General features: G+C 40.9%; 1 protein-coding gene and 1 long non-coding RNA gene across 4 annotated transcripts in view; both read left to right on the plus strand.

Moving 5' to 3' along the window:
* Positions 1 to 12,299: 12,299 nt before the first annotated feature.
* The window catches only part of RAB3GAP2 (RAB3 GTPase activating non-catalytic protein subunit 2), a 109,384-nt gene continuing 97,469 nt past the window's right edge, over positions 12,300 to 24,214 (plus strand). For all 3 annotated transcript variants that reach the window (XM_081491967.1, XM_081491965.1, XM_081491966.1), the window contains exon 1: positions 12,300 to 12,516. Coding sequence is in view for 2 of the 3 variants with exons in the window: in XM_081491965.1 (XP_081348091.1) it covers positions 12,402 to 12,516 (115 nt within the window). In the remaining variant the exon portion in view is untranslated. The remainder of the gene's footprint in view (positions 12,517 to 24,214) is intronic.
* LOC145506711 (uncharacterized) lies at positions 13,044 to 18,165 on the plus strand. Its single transcript, XR_014054199.1, has 2 exons — positions 13,044 to 17,151; positions 17,764 to 18,165. It is a non-coding gene; the product is annotated as an uncharacterized LOC145506711 (long non-coding RNA).

Here is a 24,214-nt window from a genome sequence, read left to right on the forward strand (position 1 = left end):
ATTAACCAGCTAAAATCTATTCTACTTTCAAGACAAAGCTTAAACATTACCTCCAAAAAGCCTTTCCTGAATCCCAAGGCTGTGGTATCTGCCCCTGCTCTGTGCCCTTGTGATAGTTTTGCCTGTTTTTGTCTTGGTAACCTACCAACTCCACCAGTAGAGGGTCTTACTTATATTTATGTTCAATACAGTATACTAATGCATATATATGGAATTTGAAAGATGGTAACGATAACCCTATATGCGAGACAGAATAAGAGACACAGATGCATAGAACAATTTTATGGACTCTGAGGGAGAAGGTGAGGGTGGGACGTTCTGGGAGAATAGCATTGAAACATGTATATTATTGTATGTGAAACAGAACACCATTCCATGTTCGATGCATGAGACAAGGGCTCAGGGCCGGGGCAATGGGATGACCCAGAGGGATGGGATGGGGAGGGAGGTGGGTGGGGGGTCCAGGAAGGGGAACACATGTGGACCCATGGCTGATTCATGTCGGTGTATGGCAGGAACTATTACAATATTGTAAAGTAATTAGCCCCCAACTAAAATAAATAAATTTATAAAAAAAAAAAATAATAAGGTCTCTAGCCATTCCTAGGACCTAACGGGCACCCGGAAAATGAATGAGCCAATTAAAACAATATATTAAAGTGTTATCGGAAGATTTTCTAACATGATTAGACATGGGGCTTCTCTGATGGCCCAGATGGCAAAGAATCTGCCTGCTATGTGGGGAGACCATGTTTGATCCCTGGGTTGGGAAGATCCCCTGAAGAAAAGAATGGCTACCTACTCCAGCACAATTGCCTGGAGATTTCCACAGACTGAGAAGCCTGGCTGGCTACAGTCCACAGAATTGCAAAAAGTTGGACACAACTGAGCGACTTATATTTTCACTTAACTTCCACTTTTTCATGATTAGACCTATGCCTCAGCAGGACAAGTCTGACAGCAAAGTGCAGGATGAATCAAGTGTGAAGACATCAGGACCAGAAGAAGAAGAATTGGGGGCTATAAAAAGAACTCAGTAAAGTGGTTATGCAGATCTGGATTAAGGAGATAGCAATGAGGACTGTAAGAAGGGGATTAATCTGGGAGGCCTTTGGAAGTTAAACCAATGGAGTCTTTAACAAGGATGATAAATCATATTTTTAGTCTTTCTTATTAAGTAACCCATCAGCAGAAGAATAATACCATTAACAAAAAGAAAGGAGTCTAGAATAAGGGTGAGTTTGGAGAAAGGACTAAAGGAGGGGAGAAAGATGGCAAGAAGCTAATAAAACATCCAGACATAAAATGATCAAAGGGGAAGAAAGGGGCCAGGAGGATACAGCTTCACTGAAGCTAAGGTTTGGGAAAGCTTTAAAGAAAGTGTGGTCTGGAGTAGGAATGCTGCACTGAAGTCAAGAAAGATGTCAGGGAATTTCTTGGCAGTTCAGTGGTTCAGTTTAGTTCAGTTCAGTTGCTCAGTTGTGTCTGACTCTTTGCAACATCATGAACCGCAGCACACCTGGCCTCCCTGTCCATTACCAATTGCCGGAGTTTACCCAAACTCATGTCCGTTGAGTCGGTGATGCCATCTAACCATCTCATTCTCTGTCATCTCCTTCTCCTCCTGCCCTCAATCTTTCCCAGCATCAGGGTCTTTTCAAATGAGTCAGCTCTTCGCATCAGGTGGCCAAAGTATTGGAGTTTCAGCTTCAACATCAGTCCTACCAATGAACACCCAGGACTGATCTCCTTTAGGATAGACTGGTTGGATCTCCTTGCAGTCAAGAGTCTTCTCCAGAACCACAGTTCAAAAGCATCAATTCTTTGGCACCCAGCTTTCTTTATAGTCCACCTCTCACATCTATACATGACTACTAGAAAAATCATAGCCTTACTAGACAGACCTTTGTTGACAAAGTAATGTCTCTGCTTTTTAATATGCTGTCTAGGTTGGTCATAACTTTCCTTCCAAGGAGTAAGTGTCTTTTAATTTCATGGCTGCAATCACCATCTGCAGTGATTTTGGAGGCCCCCAAATAAAGTCAGCCATGGTTTCCACTGTTTGCCCATCTATTTGCCATGAAGTGATGAGATCGGATGCCATGATCTTAGTTTTCTGAATGTTGAGCTTTAAGCCAACTTTTTCACTCTCCTCTTTCATTTTCATCAAGAGGCTCTTTAGTTCTTCACTTTCTGCCATAAGGGTGGTGTCATCTAAATATCTGAGGTTATTGATATTTCTCCCGGCAATCTTGATTCCAGCTTGTGCTTCATCCAGCCCAGCATTTCTCATGATGTACTCTGCACATAACTTAAATAAGCAGGCTGACAATATACAGCCTTAAGGTACTCCATTTCCTATATGGAACCAGTCTGTTGTTCCATGTTCAGTTCTAACTGTTGCTTCCTGACCTGCATACAGGTTTCTCAAGAGACAGGTCAGGTGGTCTGGTATTCCCATTTCTTTCAGAATTTTCCACAGTTTATTGTGAGCCACACAGTCAAAGGCTTTGGCATAGTCAATAAAGCAGAAATAGATGTTTTTCTGGAACTCTCTTGCTTTTTAAACGATCCAGTGGATGTTGGCAATTTGATCGCTGGTTTCTCTGCCTTTTCTAAAACCAGCTTGAACATCTGGAAGTTCATCGTTCACGTATTGCTGAAGCCTGGCTTGGAGAATTTTGGGCATTACTTTACTAGTGTGAGATGAGTGCAATTGTGCGGTAGTTTGAGCATTCTTTGGCATTGCCTTTCTTTGGGATTGGAATGAAAGCTGATCTTTTCCAGTCCTGTGGCCACTGCTGAGTTTTCCAAATTTGCTGACATATTGAGTGCAGCACTTTCACAGCATCATCTTTTAGGATTTGAAATAGCTCAACTGGAATTCCATCACCTCCACTAGCTTTGTTCATAGTGATGCCTCTTAAGGCCCACTTGACTTCACATTCCAAGATGTCTGGCTCTAGGTGAGTGATCACACCATCGTGATTATCTGGGTCGTGAAGATCTTTTTTGTACAGGTCTTCTGTGTATTCTTGCCACCTCTTCTTAATATCTTCTGCTTCTGTTAGGCCCATACCATTTCTGTCCTTTATTGAGCCCATCTTTGCATGAAATGTTCCCTTGGTATCTCTTATTTTCTTGAAGAGCTCTCTAGTTTTTCCCATTCTATTGTTTTCCTCTATTTCTTTGCATTGTTTGCTGAGGAAGGCTTTCTTATCTCTCCTTGCTATTCTTTGGAACTCTGTATTCAAACGGGTATATCTTTCCTTTTCTCCTTTGCTTTTCAGTTCTCTTCTTTTCACAGCTATTTGTAAGGCCTCCTCAGCCATTTTGCTTTTTTGTATTTCTTTTTCTTGGGGATGGTCTTGTCCCTGTCTCCTGTACAATGTCACGAACCTCCATCCATAGTTCATCAGGCACTCTATCAGATCTAGTCCCTTAAATCTATTTCTCACTTCTACTGTATAATCATCAGGGATTTGATTTAGTTCATACCTGAATGGTCTAGTAGTTTTCCCCACTTCCTTCAATTTAAGTCTGAATTTGGTAATAAGGAGTTCATGATCTGAGCCACAGTCAGCTCCCGGTCTTGTTTTTGCTGACTGTATAGAGGTTCTCCATCTTTGGCTGCAAAGAATATAATCAATCTGATTTCAATGGTTAGGACTCCATAATTCCACTGCAAGGGGCACGAGTTCAGTCTCTCTGTGGGGAACTAAGATCCTGCAAGCTGCACAGTGTGGCCAGAAAAAAAAAAAGAAAGAAAGAAAGATGTCAGCCTCAGTTATCTTAGCTCACAAACCCCAAGGTAGTGGCTTTTGGGATTTAGGGTCTCAGATTTAAATACAACTCCTTCCAACAGTTCCCCCTCCTCCTCTAAGTTGCCCTTGATTTTCCATTATGAAAACTGGTGGTTGAAACTTACCACTCAGGTATTCAACAACACTGGGAATATTCCTTTATTTCACAGAACCTTTTAAGGATCAGTTGTGCCAAAAACAGCAAGAAATATTCGGTCATTTGGAGCATATTTTTATGTCCAAATGAAACCAACATATTTAAATAATTAAACATGTCCTGTTAATTTGTTTAAGCTCTTCTGAACGGTGCTGAGGAAAAAAGTCAGAGAAATAAAAATGCTTTTAGTTAAACACAGATGGAACAGACCAAGCTTCCTCCATGAAAAAGTTCCTCTTTGTTCCTTAGGACAAACTGTATTCGGATTAGGTTCAGCTACAGTAACAGAAAACCTAAAATAACAGTAACTAAAACATGTAAAGATTTATTTTCTTCTGTAAAAGAAGTCCCCATGTGGTAATCCAAGCTTAGATGGCAGCTCCAGGCAGCAAAGAAGCCTGCAGCCCTGCCTCCATGCTCTGCCATAGTTTAAGTCACCTCATGGTCTAAAATGGATGCTGGAGCTACAGCTATAATGTCAAATTCCATGAAAGAAACAGAAAAGGGGAAAGAAAGACCAAAGAGTTGTCCTTAGCTGCCTGTTCCTCTTTAAGTAAACTTTCTGGAATTCCCTCCCAACAATTCAAACAATTTATGCTCCATCTCATTGGCCAGCACTTAGTCATTTGGATCCTTTCACTTTCACTTGACTGGATGGATCCAAATGACTGTGTTAGTCGCTCAGTCATGTCCAACTCTGTGATCCCACAGACTGTAACCCACCAGGCTCCTCCGTCCGTGGGATTTTCTAGCAAGAATACTGGATTGGGTTGCCATTCCCTTCTCCAGGGGATCGTCCAGACTCAGGGATTGAACCCAGGTCTCCTGCATTGCAGGCAGATGCTTTACCATCTGAACCCCAGAGAGGTTGAGGAATGTGATTTGTTTTTAAATCTGAACACATAGCTTGCCCAGTAATTTAGGGGTTCTCTTGTTAAGAAAAAGGGGGTATGGATAATGGGCAGCTAGTAATCTCTTCCAGGTGTCTTCTATTTTAAATATGTTGACTCCCTTACCTAACATGTCCTAAATGCATTAAGGTCAAGAAGAAGGAAACTTACTCATAGAATTAAAAAATAAATAAACAAAACCAAAAATGAACTTTTAGACAACAGAGTGGTGGTTGCCAGAGGCAGTTGTAGGGGATGGGCAAAAAGTGTGAAGGGAGTCAAAAGATAAAACTTCCATTCATAAAATAAATAAATCAAGGGGATGTATTATACAGTATTGATGTAATGTACATCAAGGGGATGTAATGTACAGCCTGGTGATTTAATAACACTGTAATAGCAGTGTAACAATATTTCTAAGCTGCTGAGAGTAGAGCTTAAAAGTTCCCAGTGCAAGAAAAAAATCTGTAATTGTGTATGGTGATGGAGGTTAACTACTTATTGAGATGATCATTTCACAGTATATAAATATAGAATCATTATGTTTCACACCTGAAACTAATATAACATTATTTATCAATTATATCTCAAAAAAGTTATCAATAACACACACACTCAACTATGGAGACCTAAAAGCACTATAGCACTCAAATTTTTTAGCTAACTATTTTTATCTTCCTTTCTTGTGCTATTTAAGTAGATTTTTGCCTCATATAAATATTGGAAAATATTTAGAACACATATATTTTATATTCAAAAAAGCAATAAAATACTTAAAAGTTCTTTTTTTCATAATTGATAAATGCAAACAAAACAAACAAAAACTCTTCTCTTCCCCTCAATAAAACATTTTCCCTTTGTGTAGCTGCTAAGTCATGTCTGACTCTTTGCAACCCCAAGGACTGTATCCTGCCAGGCTTCCCTGTCCATGGGATTCTCCAGGCAAGCATACTGGAGTGGGTTTCCATTTCCTCCTCCAATTGTCCCTTTACCCAGAGTTAAGGACTGCCATAGCTAGCCTCTGCGGCTGCTGGAAAAATAACCTATTTCTGAAGAGATGTTATAAATTTTCTTTCAAGGATAGAGTTTGGTTGATCCATAAGCTGATCACATGTGACTTCTTACCTACTAAATGCAATCACTTTGTCTCAGCGTTCACTGCCCTTAAATTCTTTATTGAATTAAACACAAGAGATTCAATTGTTCATGAAATTTTCTTTTCCCTCTCTTGCCCTCTCTATTATGCCTGGTTTATTTCTTTGACTGCTTCTTTTCAAGCTCCTTTTCGAGAGCTTCTTCCAGGCACTCCTATAAAAGAAATGCTCTCATTTTCTTTCCAGGACCCAATCCTTCTCATTTCCAATGTGAAGTCCAGTGACACTTTCATTCCCACCCTTCAATGTAATGACCTGTGAATGACCTCTCTAATCCCACATTTCTAACTTATGTTTATAAAAAACATTTTTTTTTTTTTTTAACGTAGATCTTCCAAAGACACTTTGAATTTAAGGAATCCAAGACTAAATGCATCCTATTTGTGTTAGCACTCAAATGCATTCCTCTTCTTGCCTTCTTTTGGTTGCTAACATGACATTGCCATTGCCTTCTTGGGTCTCATCTTCCCTCCTCACCATCCATATCTAATCACATACCAAAAATCCAGCTCCAGAGCAGTACCACCTTTCCATTGCCATTACTTCTCACTTATTATAGAATAATGTTATGCTGGGACTTCCCTGTTGGTCCAATGGCTAAGACTCTGTGCTCCCACTGCAGGGGGCCCAGGTTCAATCCCTGGTCAGGGAACTAGATCCCACATGCTGCAACTACTGATCCCTCATGCCACGACAGAGATCGAAGATCCCGCATGCCACAACTAAGACCTGGCACAGTCAACTACTTAAATAAAACTGAAACCTTTAAAAGACAGAATGTTCTGTTATCTTGAGGTGTCTCTCTGCTGCCAGTCACGCATCATAAATACTGTTATCCATCATGCCATACCTCTTCAAAATAGTATCTTCAGTTGGCTATACCTTGCACACAGAATAAAGCTCAGATTCTACCATTTGGACTTTGCAGTTCTCTATAATCTGGATCCAATCTAATTATCGCCTTTCATATTTCTTCCCCTCTACTCCTTTTCCATAAGACAACCTAGCAATCAAAATGAATCTCCCCCTTATTTCTCCCATGGCCCTTTATCAGTACCCAAAGTCACCCATGGTACTCATTACATTCTGTTTTTTAGAGCTATTTGTGCTTGTCTGTTTCCCTGCTTAGGTGGTGAATCTCTGGAGGGCTTGTTCTTATCACCCCCCCGTGCTCACAGGAGCATCTTTAGTGGAATAAGATAGATGGTATCTTTTGTGGATGTTTATTGAATAAATATGAGCTGTATATAGCCTCCACTTCTGCTCACAGAATTTGAAGTTCAATTCAAGGATGACCTTCAGCACAGCTATGAGGTAAGCTTTCAGTGCTTCAAGATATCCCCTTTCGGGGACTTCCCTGGCAGTCCAGTGATTAAGACTCTGAGCTTCCACTGCAGGGAGCATGGGTAAGTTCCCGGTTGGGGATCCCGCATGCCACATGGCATAGCAAAATAAAATAAAATATACTTGGGAATTCCTTGTTGGTCCAGTGGTTAGGGCTCCGCACTTTCACTGCTGAGGATGTTGGGGTCAATCCTTGGTCAACGAACTATGATCCCACAAGCTGTGTGGCCAAAAAACATTTTTTTTTAATTTTTAAAAGGGATTTCTCTGGTGGTCTAGTGGTTAAAACTCCATGCTTCCACTGCAGGGGGCATGGTTTCGATCCCTGGTTGGGGAACTAAGGCTGTGAAGTGCAGCCAAAAATTTAAATATATACATAGCCTCTTTTTTTTTTTTTACTTACAGATGTTCAGCGCCCTCTCATTCACCTCTGCCTTCCTTAGACCCCTTACTGGGGTGCCCACGTAGAAGCCTCCTTTTGAGCAAGTAGAATGCTCAGACCTTTTCCTTCCCAGTTTCTTACCAAAACCTACACTTCCCTGAGATGCACTTCAGACTCCAATCTTCTCATTCTGTAGATCAAGAGACTAAGGCCCACAAAGGCAACATGAATTGCCCAAGTCCATGTGGCCTACTAGCAGTTTTAGCTGAGATGGATACTAGTCTCTTGACTCCAAGTCCATTGCTCGCTCTTTTACACTTTGCTGCCCACCCTGTTTCTCAGCCCCTCCAGCCTCTGGCTGCTGTTCAAGATTGGCAAGGACTGGCCTCTGGTGCTCCCTGAGCATCTCTCTCTTTGCAACAGTTACTAGTGTTCTAACTCTCAGAAACAGATCTTGGAGAGAGCTCGCATTTGTCCCCTCTTGGCGATTGTTTGGTCAGTCTCTTCCTAGCTTCTGAACACAGAGACACTGTCTAGGCTGGGATCCGGAAAGCCTGAACATTTTCTGCAAAGTGCTTTCTCATGGCTGTGTGGTTACTGATCCTCACAGAGTAACACAAACCTCCCACACTTCACAGAAACCATGGCAGCAGAACTCCAGAGGCATCACCCTGCAGTTTTACAACTTCCTGGGGCGGAAGAGCTCCATTCACCAATACGAGGTAATTTCTGTGAAGGGGATCTAGCATTCTTAAAAGCAGTCATGAATGCGTCTTTTCAGTACTATTTGGAAGGAAGTCAGGGACTTCACAATTGACAAAAAGCAGTAATGCCATTCAATAGCAGCCACGCAAGAGATATATGAACGCCTCAGGGCAGAACAAAGACCAGCTGAATCAGCCAAGGGCAGTTACTTCTACAAAATGCATTTACCTGAATAGGAACTTGAAGGGTTTTCAAGGAATGACACTGTATCCTTTCCAAAACTGTCATGTGTTCTTTGCTCATCTTGTAAAACTCAGAATTGAAATTTAAATTTTATTCTAGTTTGGTCTTGGTGTCATATTTTAGGATTTAATCATCAGGGCTGATCCGAGAAAGTGTTGCATTTTTTTTTCTTTTCCAGATGGAAAAAGGAAGCACTGAAAGTTTGCCTTTTCTGCAAGATTTGATTTTAGAATTATAGGTCTTTGATGTTGAAGGAACTTGGTAGTACATCTAAAGTGAAAGTGAAAGTCATTCAGCTGTGTCCGACTCTTTGCAACCCCAAGGACTATACAGTCCATGGAATTCTCCAGGCCAGAATACTGGAGTGGGTAGCCTTTCCCTTCTCCAGGGGATCTTTCCAACCCAGGGATCGAACCCAGGTCTCCCATATTGCAGGCAGATTCTTTACCAGCTGAGCCATAAAGAAAGCCCAAGAATACTGGAGTGAGTAGCCTATCCCTTCTCCAGCAGATCTTCCTGACAGGAATCAAACCAGGGTCTCCGGCATTGCAGGAGGATTCTTTACCAACTGAGCTATGAGGGAAGCCCCAGTACATCTAAACCAACCATATATTTTAGACATAAAGAACTGGCCCCTCATCTGATAAAATTACCTAGCCTATTTTGTGAAAATTATTTTACTTTAGAAACAGGAATTAACAGGGGAGAAATTTGGGCACTAACTTATAGTTGTTATATTATTAGGAATGAGTGGGTACACAGGCCTGACAAAAATGACCGCTCTGGACTTCATCTGTTTGCCTTCAAATTATTTCCATTCCAGTTCCTGTTGTACACAGTGGATGACCACTTTAGGTTTACTTTGGGAAGTATGTGAGTGTCTACAGTTCCTTATGGTAATATTAAAATAATTCCTTTATTATTTTAATATTCAATGAAAAATTAATCCATCTATCTAAGAAACAAACGAAAAATTTTCTTTGAGCTGTATTTGAGGATTATTACCTGGGAAGGGCATCTCAGAAAACTCTGAGAACTGTCCCACTAATTAGAAGTCAAAGTGCCATTATATATGTTTTTTGAGACACAGGACTGGTTACATCAAATTGTTAGGGGAACTAGCAATTAAACAGAGAAGGCACTGGCGACCCACTTCAGTACTCTTGCCTGGAAAATTCCATGGACAGAGGAGCCTGGTAGGCTGCAGTCCATGGGGTCGCTAACAGTAGGACACGACTGAGCAACTTCACTTTCACTTTTCACTTTCATGCATTGGAGAAGGAAATGGCAACCCACTCCAGTGTTCTTGCCTGGAGAATCCCAGGGATAGGGGAGCCCGGTAGGCTGCCGTCTATGTGGTCGCACAGAGTCGGACACAGCTGACGCGACTTAGCAGCAGCAGCAGCAACTAAAACTGCCTGCCCTGGCCTGGCACCATAGTAATCACTTGCATGAGTTATCCTTACAAAAGGAGGTCCTGTTTAGGAACAAGGAGCTAACAAGCTACCATTAACCAGAAGAATTGAGGAAACGTCAGGAGGAGAGAAGAGACTCCAGTCCATATGTCCTACCATCTTCCCAGAAACCTGCTTGCTGGAATCCATCTTGGCTGAGTGATGGGCACACCACCAGGAAGGACCCTGAGTCAGAGTGATTGGCCAGAAACAACTTTAAACCAACTCGATTACCATAAAACCCAAGACTGTGAACCACATGGCAGAAGAGTTCTCCTGGGTTTCCTCGCCCTGCAGCTCTCCACCAGGGCGCCCCTTCGCAGTCAAGTCTCTTACTTTGTCAACACCTGTGTTTCCTCAGACAATTCACTTCCATGTGTCAGAGAGAGCCCATTCTTGGGCCCTGGAAGGGGTCCCTTTTCCTGCAACAAAATGACATTATTGATAGCTTACATAATCCAGATCTAAGTGCCATGTGACCGCTTACGAGATCAAGAAGAAATGTTATCTTTTTCAGCTTTATACTGTTTAGAAAAATCATTTAAATGTGCTTAAAGTGTCTTCTCTTTGAGTAGTCATGTACAGATGAGAGTTGGACCATAAAGAAGGTTGAGTGCCAAAGAATTGATGCTTTCCAACTGTGGTGTTGGAGAAGACTCTTGAGAGTCCCTTAGACAGCAAGGAGATCAAACCAGTCAAACCTAAAGAAATCATCCCTGAATATTCATTGGAAGGCCTGATGCTGAAGTTCCAATACTTTTGCCACCTGATGCGAAGAGCTGATTCACTGGAAAAGACCCTGATGCTGGGAAAGGGCAGGAGGAGAAGGGGGCGACAGAGGATGACATGGTTAGATGGCATTCCCAACTCAATGGATGTGAGCTTGAACAAACTCAGGGAGATAGTGAAGGACAGGGAAGCCTGGTGTGCTGCAGTCCATGTGGTTGCAAAGAGTTGGACACAACTTAGTAACTGAGTAACAAAAGGGTCTTCTCAGAGACACACAGATATAGGTCTTCATTAAAAAAAATTGAGATAAGACACACTCAGGATGGCATTGTGACTACCCAACTGGACAATGTGGGGAAAAATACTTTAAAAAATATAAATTGCTTTGTAAAAGAAGTGGGTTATTCTATTTACCTTATGTACACATTCCATTTCATTTATTCCTCTAGGAAATATTTATTGCACACTATGTGCCAAGTCCTGGGACAGACACTGAATATAAAGGACTCAAAATGACATCCCAACCTTCAGGAGTTTACAATGAAGTCTGTTCCTGAAACTGGCAACACCTCCATCCCAACAAAAGAAAACAAAAAAACAACTAGGTGAGGTTCCCTGTTACGCTATGAACTTACTTCTTTTTTTCCTAGTATCATGATAATTTCAGTTAAATAGTTGAGTAATTAATAGCTTACTATCCATGTCATCGGACACGACTGAGCGACTGAACGGAACTGATCCATGTCAACCACCAGAATTTTAAGCTCCATGGAACAAGTATTTCACCTCTTTTGGTCTCTGCTTTATACTCAAAGCCTTGCGTGCCTGACGCAGAAGAGGAGCAATGTTATTTGTTGAATGGACGGAGAAACGAATGAAAAAGCAAATAAATGGATGTCGGAAAACAAGAGTACAATACAGTATAATACGTACTGTATTAGGCGTGCATAGTGTGACGAGAATTTATATGAGGCGTTTAAAACTAGACTTGACGCGGCTGACTTCCAGAAGAGAAATTAATCTTTTCAAACTCAGATACTTGCATGATACCGTCCCCCACTGGCCTGGCAGCAGCTTAACAGGTATTATTCTCTAGCAGGCCATCAAGAAGACTGGTTAAATGACTCAAAGACTGGCGCGGATAACGTCCAATGGTTAAATGACTCAAAGACTGGCGCGGATAACGTCCAATGAGGTCACCTCTGGCTAAGAGCCAGAATGAATAAAAGGGTTCGTCCCCCGGTAAGGATGCAGAACCGGGACTGAAGCCGGATCCCGGCCTCCACCGCGAAGTTACACCCCGCGGACGCCGCCGGTCACGTGATTCGGGCCGCGCCCTCCAGGACGCTTGGGCTGTCCCGCGCATGCGCAATGCTCCGACGGCGGACCCGAGGGCGCTGACAGCTTCCGGTTTGGTTTCCCCGCCCCCTGCGTGGCTGAAGCTCTCCGGGCTCCGCGGTGGCGGCTGGAGCAGCGGCTGGGTGGCGGGGGGCAGGGCGTGGTGAGGTAAGGTGAATGCCTGAGCGGGGTTACCGGAGCCATGGCCTGTTCCATTGTCCAGTTCTGCTCCTTCCAGGACCTCCAGGCCGCCCGGGACTTCCTCTTCCCTCATCTGCGGGAGGAGACCCCCAGCGGCGCCGTGAGGAGGGACCCCAGTAAGTGCCCCCCCCTCGCCGCTCCCTTCCCCGCCTCCGCCCGCGGGACCTGCGCGGCGGGCTCGGGTCTCCCGCCCGCCCCGGCGCACCTAGTTCCTCCCTCGCCTCCCCTTTCCTCTCCGCGCGGATCCCCTGCCGTGCGTCCTGCAGCCGCGACCGCCTGCCCCGACTGCGTCGGTGTTGTCTTCCTCTCGCCTAAGCCACTCCGCCCTCTGGCCAAACACTGCGTCTGGCTTGCTCTGCTGTCTGCCTAGCCCACTTCCCCACCCCCCAACTCCTAGTTTTCTCTCCGTGTCTCTTCTCCGTCTCCCCTCCCTCCGGCCCGGGGTCCCCCGTTCCACACCTCCTGCCCCGTGGTCGCATCTTCCTCCCCACTCCTCGCCAGCTGTCAGCGCGCTAGCCTGGTTTCGTCTCAGCCCCCACGCTCCTCCGTGTTTGGGACGGTGTGGCCTTCTGCTGCTTCCCTTTCCGAAAGTGTCTGTCATCGCCCACACTCTGCCTTCTTCCATCCCTTTCTTCCCATTCAGGTTTAGAGAATAAGTGATTGACAAGTGAGAGACTCCTAAGGTGGTGAGTTGGAGGCTCCCAAATAAAGGAAAAGAACCAGTCAGGGAGTGAGAAGCCACATCAGGAGTTAAAATCACAGCAGCTTGGCCATGAAGAGTTAATGAGATGAGAAGCCGTCTACCTGTTATTATCATCAAACAGCGTGACTTGCCCACGTAGTGTAAAACCCCAAGTCTGTTTATTAGGTGCCGCAGAATTCCTCAGAATTTCCTACGTTTTACCTTTTAAAGAGTGTATGTTTTGTGTGTCAGTTTTTTTTGTATTTCCATTTTACTGCGAAGCCGTATGTCCAAAGTAGTGTTGTTACTTTGTGCTATATTGGAATGGTGATGAAAAAAGCCCACTAAATAAGTTCCTCTCCGTTTTTAAAATTTAGAAGGTATCAAATCACACATATTTATGAATATTAGCTCTGTGCCGGTCGATAGTGCTGCCAATCAAGTGAGACTGATGGTCTCTGTCTTCTAGGAGCAGTATAGTTTACTGGGATAAATAAGTTAACCCCTACCGTACAGTGTGAACCATGTATATACATATGGCACTAGGAGATGCAGTCCTTGAAGTGGTCCTTAGATGAATAGGGGAAAGGGAATAGCACGTGTAGAGAAAGGGAGGCCTGAAATGGCGTGATATTTAGCTAAAAAAGGCTGAATGACTGAAGAGGATGGTGTGAGGAAAAGAGCCATAAAGGTAATAAAAAGCTTGAGCATGAGAAGCCTTGTGAAAGGAGTCAGATGCATCTGAAGACATTAAGCAAAGGAATGATGTGATGAAATTTGTACTTAATGGAATCAGCAAAGTTCTTGCATACCTGTTAAGTGTGTTGGCAACAGTATGGAGGAGAGATAGGAAGCAGGGAATTTCATTCTGAGGATATTTCAATAACCCGTGCAAAAGTGATGCAAGCATGGACTAAAGTAGCTTCAGCAGGACTTGAGATCAGCGGCTAGATCAGGAAGATTTTAAGATATAATCTGCCCACTCCAGTATTCTTGCCTGGAAAATCCCAGGGATGGGGGAGCCTGGTGGGCTGCCGTCTACGGGGTTGCACAGAGTTGGACACGACTGAAGTGACTTAGCAGCAGCAGCAGCAGGACCTAGTGAAGATCTGGTGCTGGGGGTTGTAGCTGGTGAGTGAGAGGGAGGTGAGGATGCCTTTGGCTTTTGACTTGGGCAAGAGTTTCTAAATGAAAGGGAATGAAGGAGATCGGTTTTGGATCTTTTACATCTTAAATGCTTGTAGTTTGTCCAGTTTTAGATGTATGCAGTGTCCACTTGAGCGGGTCTAAAAATAAGGATCCCTGGCCTGGAGGTGTTAATTCAGGAGTTACTAGTAAAAAGTGTCAGTCCATCTCAAAGGTTATGAATATAGTGAAATAAATGCAGGACTGAAGATGTAACCATAGAGGAACACTGAAGTTTAAGTCAAATAGAGGTGAATGGGAAGACTAACAGAAAGAGAGGAAAACTAGGTGAAAGTAATGCCCCAGAAGTGAGAGAGAATCTGATGAAAGGGAGGAGTGGTCAGTAGTTGTGAATGCAGCAGAGATCAGTTAGGATGAGGATGGAAAAGTGTTCATTGGCTTTGGGAAGATGGAGGTGAAGAGGACCTTAGGACAGTTTAAGGGGAAGGGTGGGAGAGGAGTTAAAAAATGAATTTGCCTATTCCAAGGAGCCAGGTTGTGAACGATGGTGGACATAGGACTGTAGATAAAGCATGCAGAGGAAAGAACACATTTCCTCTATCCCATTGCCACTCCCCTTGTCCAGGCCACCATCTTTTCTCACCTGCTCAATGGAACTGGTCTTTTAACAGATCTTCCTGCTTCTACTGTTGGTTTTGGTTTTTTTCTTATGTATGATAGTTTGCATCTGCTAATCCCAGTCTCCCAATCCTTCCCGCCCCTAACCCCTGCCCCTGTGGCAACCACAAGTCTATTCTGTGTCCGTAAGTCTGTTTTTCTTTTGTAGATATGTCCATTTGTGTTGTATTTTAGATTTCATGTGTAAGTGATATTATATGGTATTTGTCTTTTTCTGACTTTGTTTAGTATGATAATTTCTAGGTCCATTCATGTTGCTGCAAATGGCATTATTTCATTCTTCTTAATAGCTGAGTAATATTCTGTTGTATATATATACACCACATTTTCTTTATCCACTCATCTCTTAGTGGACATTTAGGTGGTTTCCATGTCCTGGCTATTGTGAACAGTGCTGCTATGAACACAGGGGTGCGTGTATCTTTTTGAATTAGTTTTGTCTGGGTATATGCTGAGGAGTGGAATTGCTGGTGGGTCATAAGTCGGTTCTATTTTTAGTTTGTTTTTTTTTTTTTTTGAGGAACCTCCATACTGTTTTTCATAGTGACTGCACCAACTTTTATTCCCACTAACAGTGTAAGAAGGTTCCTTTTTCTCCATACCCTCTCTAGACTTGTTAATTTTTAGACTTGTGGTCTACAATGGTTTTTGTAGTTAGTTCCAAAAGCAGTCAAAGTGAACTTTTAAAGACAATTTAATCATAACAATCTTCTCTGTATAACTGTCTGTGATTTCAGTTGCACTTAATGTAAAATTCAAAGTTCTCACATGGCTTAAAGAACCTTGAGGCCCCACTTCCTGCTGCTTCTTGTGCCTCGTACTCTTCTCCCCTTATTTCTTATGCTTCAGACACTTTTTTGTGGTTAAAGCTGTGATGTGCTTAGTCGCTCAGTCATGTCCGACTCTTTGCGACCCCATGGACTGTAGCCTGCCAGGCTCCTCTGTCCATGGGATTCTCCAGGCAAGAATACTACAGTGGGTTGCTGTGCCCTCCTACAGGGGATCTTCCCAACCCAGGGATCGAACCCAGGTCTCCCTCATTGCAGGTGGATTCTTTACTGTCCGAGCCACCAGGGAAGTCCACCAAGCTCGTTTGTACCTGAGACCATTGCCCTTGCTCTTGTCCCCACCTTGAATGTTCTGTGCAGATCCTTGCATGCTCAGTGCATCTTGTTGTTTGAGTCTCAACATCTCAGAGAGACCTTTTTTGAGTATGTAATCTAAAACAGCCATCACTATTCCCTTCTTCTCATTTGTTACTTGCAGTCATTTCATCTTGTTTATGGTCATAACCAAGTCTGTATTGTCCAGTATGGTCGTTTCTTGCCAGAATTAGCCATTGAAATGTGGCAGTTGCTGCTGAGGAACAGAATTTTTAATTTTACTTAATTTTAATTAAATTTAAATAGTCAGATATGGCTGGTGGCTACCATGTTGTATGGCACAGTTGTGAATGCTAAAATTTAGGCAGCTACAGATTGAATACTTTCGCAGGGTCACATAGTGAAGAGTAGCCATAGGCTATGAATCTGATCCAGGCATTTGGGAATATAATCATACCCCAGATGTCAGAGTAATTTATAATATGCCTGTGGATTTTTAAATACGACTTAATTTATTACCCTTTTAAATAAAATTCTTTGGTATATGTATGTTGGTATTATTGTGGCTACTAGCAGTTCAAATGGAAAATAACTGGAGAAAGAACCTCTTAATCACTGAACTCCTTTGCCAGATCTGTATTTTACAGTTAAAATGGTGCTTTAATTTAGAAATGAAAGTCAGAAAAATAGCTTGTCCTGTTGTAAATAGTTTACTTGAAATTCTTGGAATGACTGGTTTACAGATCTCTATAATCACTCTGCCCATCTTTTACAAAACATCAGGCTTTGTGAAGAGTTCATCATTAAGAAAATCTGAACCTAATTTTTGTGAGGGTGAAAATTTACATTGTAAAAACAAAGTTATAGTGGTATTTGGTTTTGCTTTTCTTCACTCTGTTAGTGTTGTAAATGATTATTGGGAAATAGAAATCATGAGATCATTTTATTTAGCTTATATAGTTTTGCTTTTAGTATATATCTTTTTAAAAAATATTTATTTGATTTCGTTGGTTGCTGCATGAGGGATCATCTTTGCATAATGAAGGATCTTTCGTTGCAAAGCACGGATTCTCTAGTTGTGACACTCAGGCTTAGTAGTTCGGGCGCGTGGGCTCGGTTACTCTGCTGCATGTGGGATCTTAGTTCCCCAATCAGAGATAGAACTTAAGTTTCTTGCATTACAAGGTGGATTCTTAACCACTGGACCACCAGGGAAGCCTCAAGCTTACAGAGTTTCATTTCTTATACCAGCTCAGCTCTGGAGGATATGTAAACAGGCCCCTCCCACAAAAAAAAAAGAAAACTGAATTACTTGTCATGATTTGTCCTAGGCAGCTGATAATTTTGAAGACTTGTCTGTGGGTTTAACGTTTTTGTTTGTTTGTTTCTTTCTTTTTTTAATGTGGGTAGCTGCTATTGACAAAGTGAGACCTAGTACTGGGCACCCTGAACTCAAAACTACTCCTCTGTGTTTGAATTGTTAAGAGAATAAATAACAGTATGACTTTATGTTACTTTGAACCATCAACTATAAAATGAGACTGTTGTCTATTGCTTTAAAAGAGATCTTGAGCCCTACTATTTCCCAGTATTTACATTAATTAATACTAATAAATGTTAATAATTGTGCTCTGCTTAGTCGCTCAGTCGGGTCCAACTCTTTGCGACCCCATGGACTGTAGCCCGCCAGGCTCCTCTGTCCATGGGCTTCTCCAGGCAAGAATACTGGCGTGGGTTGCTGTGCCCTCCTCCAGGGGATCTTCCCAACCCAGGGATCGAACCCAAGTCTCTCACATTGCAAGCGATTAATAACTGGTTCTACTCAATCAGATGCTGTTTTAGACATAAAATTTGCTCTTATATTTTGAAATTTTGGAGATGGGCAATAGTATAGGTCCCCACCTGGCCTACAGTAACATGATTTCCAGGGAGAATGGATTCTGTACCAGAGTTTTCTGGTATTTATAATTGCTGGATTCAATCCCTGGGTTGGGAGGATCCCCTGGAGAAGGGTACAGCTACCCACTCCAGTATTCTGGGTGAATTCCACGGACAGAGGAACCTGGTGGTCTACAATCCATGGGGTCGCAAAAAGTCAGACATGACTGAGTGACTTTCATTTTCATTTTTTAGGCAAAACAAAAAAGAGAAAGAAATACATGTACAGATAGGGAGAATCAGAATATCTGGAGGTAATTTACATATTATAATATTGTGGATCTGTTAATTTACCTGGGCTTCCCTGGTGGCTTATTTGGTGAAGAATCTGCTTGCAATGTGGGAGACCTGGGTTTGATCCCTGGGTTGGGAAGATCCCCTGGAGGAGAGCATGGCAGCCCTCTCCAGTATTCTGGCCTGGAGCATCCTCATGGACAGAGGAGCCTGGCAAGCTGCAGTCCATGGGGTGGCAAAGAGTTGGACACAACCGAGCAACTAAGCACAGCACAGCACATTAATTTACCTAATAGTAAGTTAATTTTTTGTTAACATTCTAATGAGGTAGAGCAGCCTCTACCTTCCTTCTTGCTCTTTTATCAGAAAGATAGAAGAAGATAAAGCATACAGGAAATTACCTTGGAGTCATCAGTTAAAGTTTGTTTTTGTCTAGTCACTAAGAAAAGTATGCTTTTTAGGATAACCTTAAGTCATCGACTCAATTTGGAATATTATAAATGGTATAAAGTACCCATTTTTTTATACTGAGTGAAATGCTTTCATTTGTTTGTGATCATAGTAGGGAGAGAAAAGTAATCTGAAGGTAGAATATTTATAAGAATTTCAGAAAATTTTTAGTTACTGCACTTCAGTAGCTGTTTAAGGTTGGAAGAGGGTCTTAGGAGATAAATTTCTGTCATTGACAAAAATGACACATGACTAGTTAATTCCTTTATTCAGCTGGTACTTAATGAGCATCTACTACATACAAAGTAGTCCTAAAGGTAAATAAAATAGGTCCCTCTCCTCAAGGACCTTTCAGCCAATAAAGGAGATAAGTATGTAAAAGAAGTGTTAGAGGTGCTGTGCTATAATTTGGCATATGATAGTTGGAGAATGAAGGAGTGTTGGCTCATGATATATAGCGGACTCAGAAAAGCCTTCATGAAGGAACTGTTATTTTCACCGTGTCTTAGTAGTTTCACAGAGGTTCAGGTGGAGAGAAAATGGCCAGGCAAGGGATGTGAAACAGTATGGGGTGCAGAAAGATGCAGATAGTCAACTCTGGTGGAAGAGTGGGATATGGTAGGGTAAAGAGAGAGATTGGCAGAGGAATTTAGATTTTATGCAGTAGAAAGGAAATAAGAATACTTAGGAATTACAAGGAAATTTGCTCAGGATTACTTGGTAACAGATAGTTTTAAATAGATTAGTTTCCAGATGTACCTGTGTAAATGCCTACTTTCCCACTCTACCTTCTGCTTTACTACACAAAGGCTTACTTCTCACACATTTTAAATATTATTATAGTAAGTTGTTTCCAAAGCATTTAAACAAAAACTTGTGTTTAAGTCTCTGTAAACTCCACACCCCCCATCCATCTCAACAAGAGATTTCCAAATAATATTAGCTATTTATGTTTAATAATTATTTCTCAAAGTTTGTGATAATTTATGTTTTTTTTTTTCAGTTATCTGCTTCTAATAATAATTGTAGTAAATGAAGTAAGATAATACTTAGAGCCTTAGATCCCAAGAAGACTTTTTTGTCAATTCTTAACTCTTTTTGCAGAGAAACTTTTGGACTGATGATACATATCTGTATTACGTTAAAATAGCATTCTGGAAATAGAATGGAGATAAGAATTCAGTGAGGAAAAAGGACTTGCAAAATTATTCTTAGAGACACTAATCATAGTTTTAAAATGGGTATTTGTGGGTATTATTTCCCAAAAGTATTTAGAATCCACTGAATAAATTTAAAAGGATGATAGAAATACTATATTAAAATATCCATGTTTAGTATATCAGATATTACATTTTTGTGCAGGAGGTACATATTGAAAAATTCTTTTGGAGTATATATAATCAAAAAGCTTGAAGACATTCTGTGGGGCTGTCATTCCCAGGTTTTTTTTTTTTTTCATTATAACATGCATAAAAAATGAGACCTAGGCCCTGAATAATGAAAACAATTTTGAAGAAGGAGGAAGAAATTGGGGGACTTTACTTTTTTTTCAAAACGTATACAAAGCTATAGTAATCAAAAATGTGGTACTGGCATAAAGACAGAGTAATGGAATAATGGATTAGAGAGCTCAGAAATAAACCCTTGCATATATGATCAGGTGATTTGTGACAAGGGTGTCAAGACCACTCAAGGGGTAAAGGAGAGTCTATTCAACAAATGGTGTTGGGAAAACTGCATATCCAAATACAAAAGAATGAAGTTGGACCCTTGTACCACATTCAAAAATTAACAAAAAATGGATTAAAGACCTAAATATAAGACTTAACACTATAAAACTCATAGAGGAAAGCCTCAGGGGGAAAATTCATGACATTGGATTTGGCAGTGGGTTTTTGATTATTAACACCAAAAATACAGACAAAAAAACAAAAATAGGTAAATGGGGCTATAGCAAACCTTAAGACTTTAGTGAATTGAAAGATGCAGTCAACAAAGTGAAAATGCAGTCTACAGGATGGGAGAAAATATTTGCAAATCATATATCTGATAAAGGATCTGTATTCACAATGTATAAAGAATTTCTACAGCCTAGTAACAGCAAAATATAACGAGTGAAAACTGAGCAAAGACTTGAATAGATTTTTTTTCCAAAGATGTTGTAGAAATGACCAGTGAGCATATGAAAGATACTCAGTATCGCTAATCATGAGAAATGCAAATGAAAACCACAATAAAGTATCACCTCACACTTACTAGCTTGGCTTCTATTAAAAAAATAAAAACAGAATAACAAGTGTTGGCCAGGATGTGGAGAAACTAGAACTCTGTACATTGTTGCTAGGATTGTAAAATGGTGCAGCTGCTATGGAAAACAGTATGGAGTTTCCTCCAAAAATAAAAAAATAGAATTACTATATGATTGAGCAATCTCACTTATGGGTCTATATCCAAGAGAACTGAAAATAGTATCTAGAAGAGATACTTGTACACCCATAATCATAGAGGGACAGTTCATAAAAGCCAAGGAGTGGAACCAGCTGAAATGTCCATTGGTGGATGAATGGAATGGGGTATATATGTATATGATGGAATATTATCCAGCCATTAAAAAGAAGGAAATCATATCACATGCTACAACATGATTGACCTTGAGAACATTATGCTGTGTGAAAAATTAGCCGGTCAGAACAAAATAAGTACATGATTCCATTTATATGAGTTATCTAAAGTAGTTAAATTCATGGAAATAGGAAGTAGAATGGTGGTTACTGGGAGCTAGGGAGAGGGAGAAAAGGAGTCTTATTTAATGAGTATTACAGTCTGAAATTTGCAAGATGGAAAAGTTCTGAAGCTCTGTTTCACAACACTGTCAGTAAACACTACTGTGCACTTAAAAATGGCTGTGATAACTTCTATGTGTTAACAGTAAAATATATAAATTAGTATGATAATAAAGAAATAGTTCATAAAATGTAAAACAAAGCTGTTCATGGTGAGAAGTGACCTGCTAGAAGTTCCAGTAGCCCTAGGCCCTATCAAGCTATCCTGAGAGCTGAGAGGATCAATATCTTGGCTCATCTGTAATCCATTTGCAGTTCACTGGGCATCTCTGCTATAGACAGAGGGTAGCCACTGATGTAAGGCAAAAGTATAGCATTTCAAGATTTGATTTGCAGAGAGGTGGATTAAGGGTAGGTTTTGCAGTTCAGAGTTAGAGGTAGGTGATCATTTGGGAGATGTTCATACAACTCTAGATCAGGGTCTTCAGAAGTAAAGACAGGACTAAGGCAGTAGCAGTGGTGATGGAGTTTAAAACTTGAGAAACAGCAGTGGCAACCTATGCAAGGAATTTGAACTGAGAAATAGGACAACCAGGTTAATACTTGAAAGACATTTCGTTGTTTGCAAAGAAGAGAATGAATGGGAACAGTGGGTGAAAGTGGAAATAGAATGACCAGTTGGGTGGCCTTTGTCGTGTCTGTCAAAGAGGGAGGTAATCTTTTCTTAGATTAATATTCTTCAGATGGTTTTAATGGTCTACACAGTGACAGTTCTGGATCTGTACGACAGCAAGTGTTTTTGTATGACTACTGTGTTAATATCATTTGGGACTATCAAGACCCTAAGTGAACTTTCCTCATGAGAAGGAATTCTTGAAATTCTTAGGTGTCTGCCATACCATATTGCTCCTTTGAAAAGGTGACCCAAAACAGTTCTTTGAACAGATCATTTTTCTTTGTACCATGTGAGCCTAAGCCTCACATATAAATTCTTCAGAAGAGAGAATCTCAGGTCAAGAGAGATAATCACCTATTATTACATTACCTCTATTTTTTTAAAGGGTATAAAGTCAGACATAAAAGCTACCTTCTGGCTACTTATATCCCCCCTTCCAGATGTTAAAACTTTGGTGTTAAGCTTTTCAGTATAGTAGCCACTAACCGCATGTGGCTGTTTAAGTATAAATTAATGGAAATTAAATAAAAATAACAATTCAGTTTTTCAGTCATACTAATTACATTTCAGTGGCCACATGTACCTACCTAGTGGCTACCTAATGGACAGCACAGATATAGAACACCACCAACATTACAGAAAATTCTGTCATTATAAAGTGCTGGCTTAGTGAGAATCTTACAGACTTTCTGCTTAGACAATAAACATACATGCTGGTGGGGTGTTTTGTTTATTTTACATTTTATATTATGGCCTCATTTTTGTAAAATGTATATTCTGGAACTTTTTTGGTTAATTTTTTAATGTCAACTCTTTTGACAATGTCAAAAAATGTCAAGCTGTGTGTATAACTATAGCATTTTTTTCCCTAATGGATGCACAGTATTTCAGTGAAGACTATCAGGTTTTAGTTAAACATTCCCCTATCAATGAACATTTAGATTATTTCCAATATTTTTGCTACAAGAAAATGTTCCAAGAAGCATCCTTATATATGCTTTACCTATGATGTTAATATTTCTGTATGTAAATTCCTGGAATTGGAATTGCTGAATAATAGAAATTTACATTTTAGTTGTTGAGCACAGTCACTTAGTTAGTCTAAAAATTAGTCAGGTTTATTCCTGTCCATGGTAAACAGAAATCCTCATTTACACCCACACTTGTTATCTTCCTGTGTTATTAATTTCTTTGATTTTTGCTCTTTCGATAAATGAGAAATGGTTCTTAGGCAATGCTAACATTCTTATCAGACTTTAAAAGCACCAAGTAATAGCAAGATTAAGCTGATATTGGAAGAATTTACCTTAACTGTAAGGAAAGTTTTCTCACAAGGTCAACCATGTTAGAATTGATTAAGTAAGGAACATATTGAATTGGCTTTAGAATTTGCAGAAATTAGCTTTGGTGAGCAGTATTTATATACCTTCACCCTCATTTACGTTCCCTGATCTTTTATTATTTTCTGCTGCTTTGGATATGATAAATTAGTAACACATGAATTTGTAGGAAACAACTATAAAAGATATATAAGTTCTGTCTAATATACAAAATATATTATTGCCCTTAGTCAGTGACTTCTTTTGAAAAATAAAATGAGTAGAAAGAAGAATGGGGCATATTACATTTCTTCAAGTCTACAGAGTTTGTTTTTATCGTTTTTGTTAGGATAGGTCTAAAGATTTCTTAGATTTGGAGCAAAAGAAGCATGCTTTTTTTTTTTAACTTTATTTAGAGCGAGAAAAGTGAAAGTGAAAGTGTTAGTTGCTCAGTTGTGTTCAACTCTTTGCAAGTCTATGTGCACTGCTCTTCTCTCCATGGAATTCTCCAGGCAATAATACTGGAGTGCATGCTGCTGCTACTGCTGCTAAGCCGCGTCAGTCGTGTCCGACTCTGTGCGACCCCATAGACCGTCTCTGGGGTTCTCCAGGCAAGAACACTGGAGTGGGTTGCCATTTCCTTCTCCAGTGTGTGAAAGTGAAGTCGCTCAGTCGTGTCCGACTGCATGACCCTATGGACTGTAGCCTACCAGGCTCCTCCGTCCATGGGATTTTCCAGGCAAGAGTATTTGAGTGGGTTGCCATTGCCTTCTCCAACTGGAGTGCATAGCCATTCACTTCTCCA

The sequence above is a fragment of the Giraffa tippelskirchi genome, chromosome 5, assembly GCF_054371585.1.
Source record: "Giraffa tippelskirchi isolate mGirTip1 chromosome 5, T2T-mGirTip1v1.2.pri, whole genome shotgun sequence".
In the NCBI taxonomy this organism is placed as follows: Eukaryota; Metazoa; Chordata; class Mammalia; order Artiodactyla; family Giraffidae; genus Giraffa; species Giraffa tippelskirchi.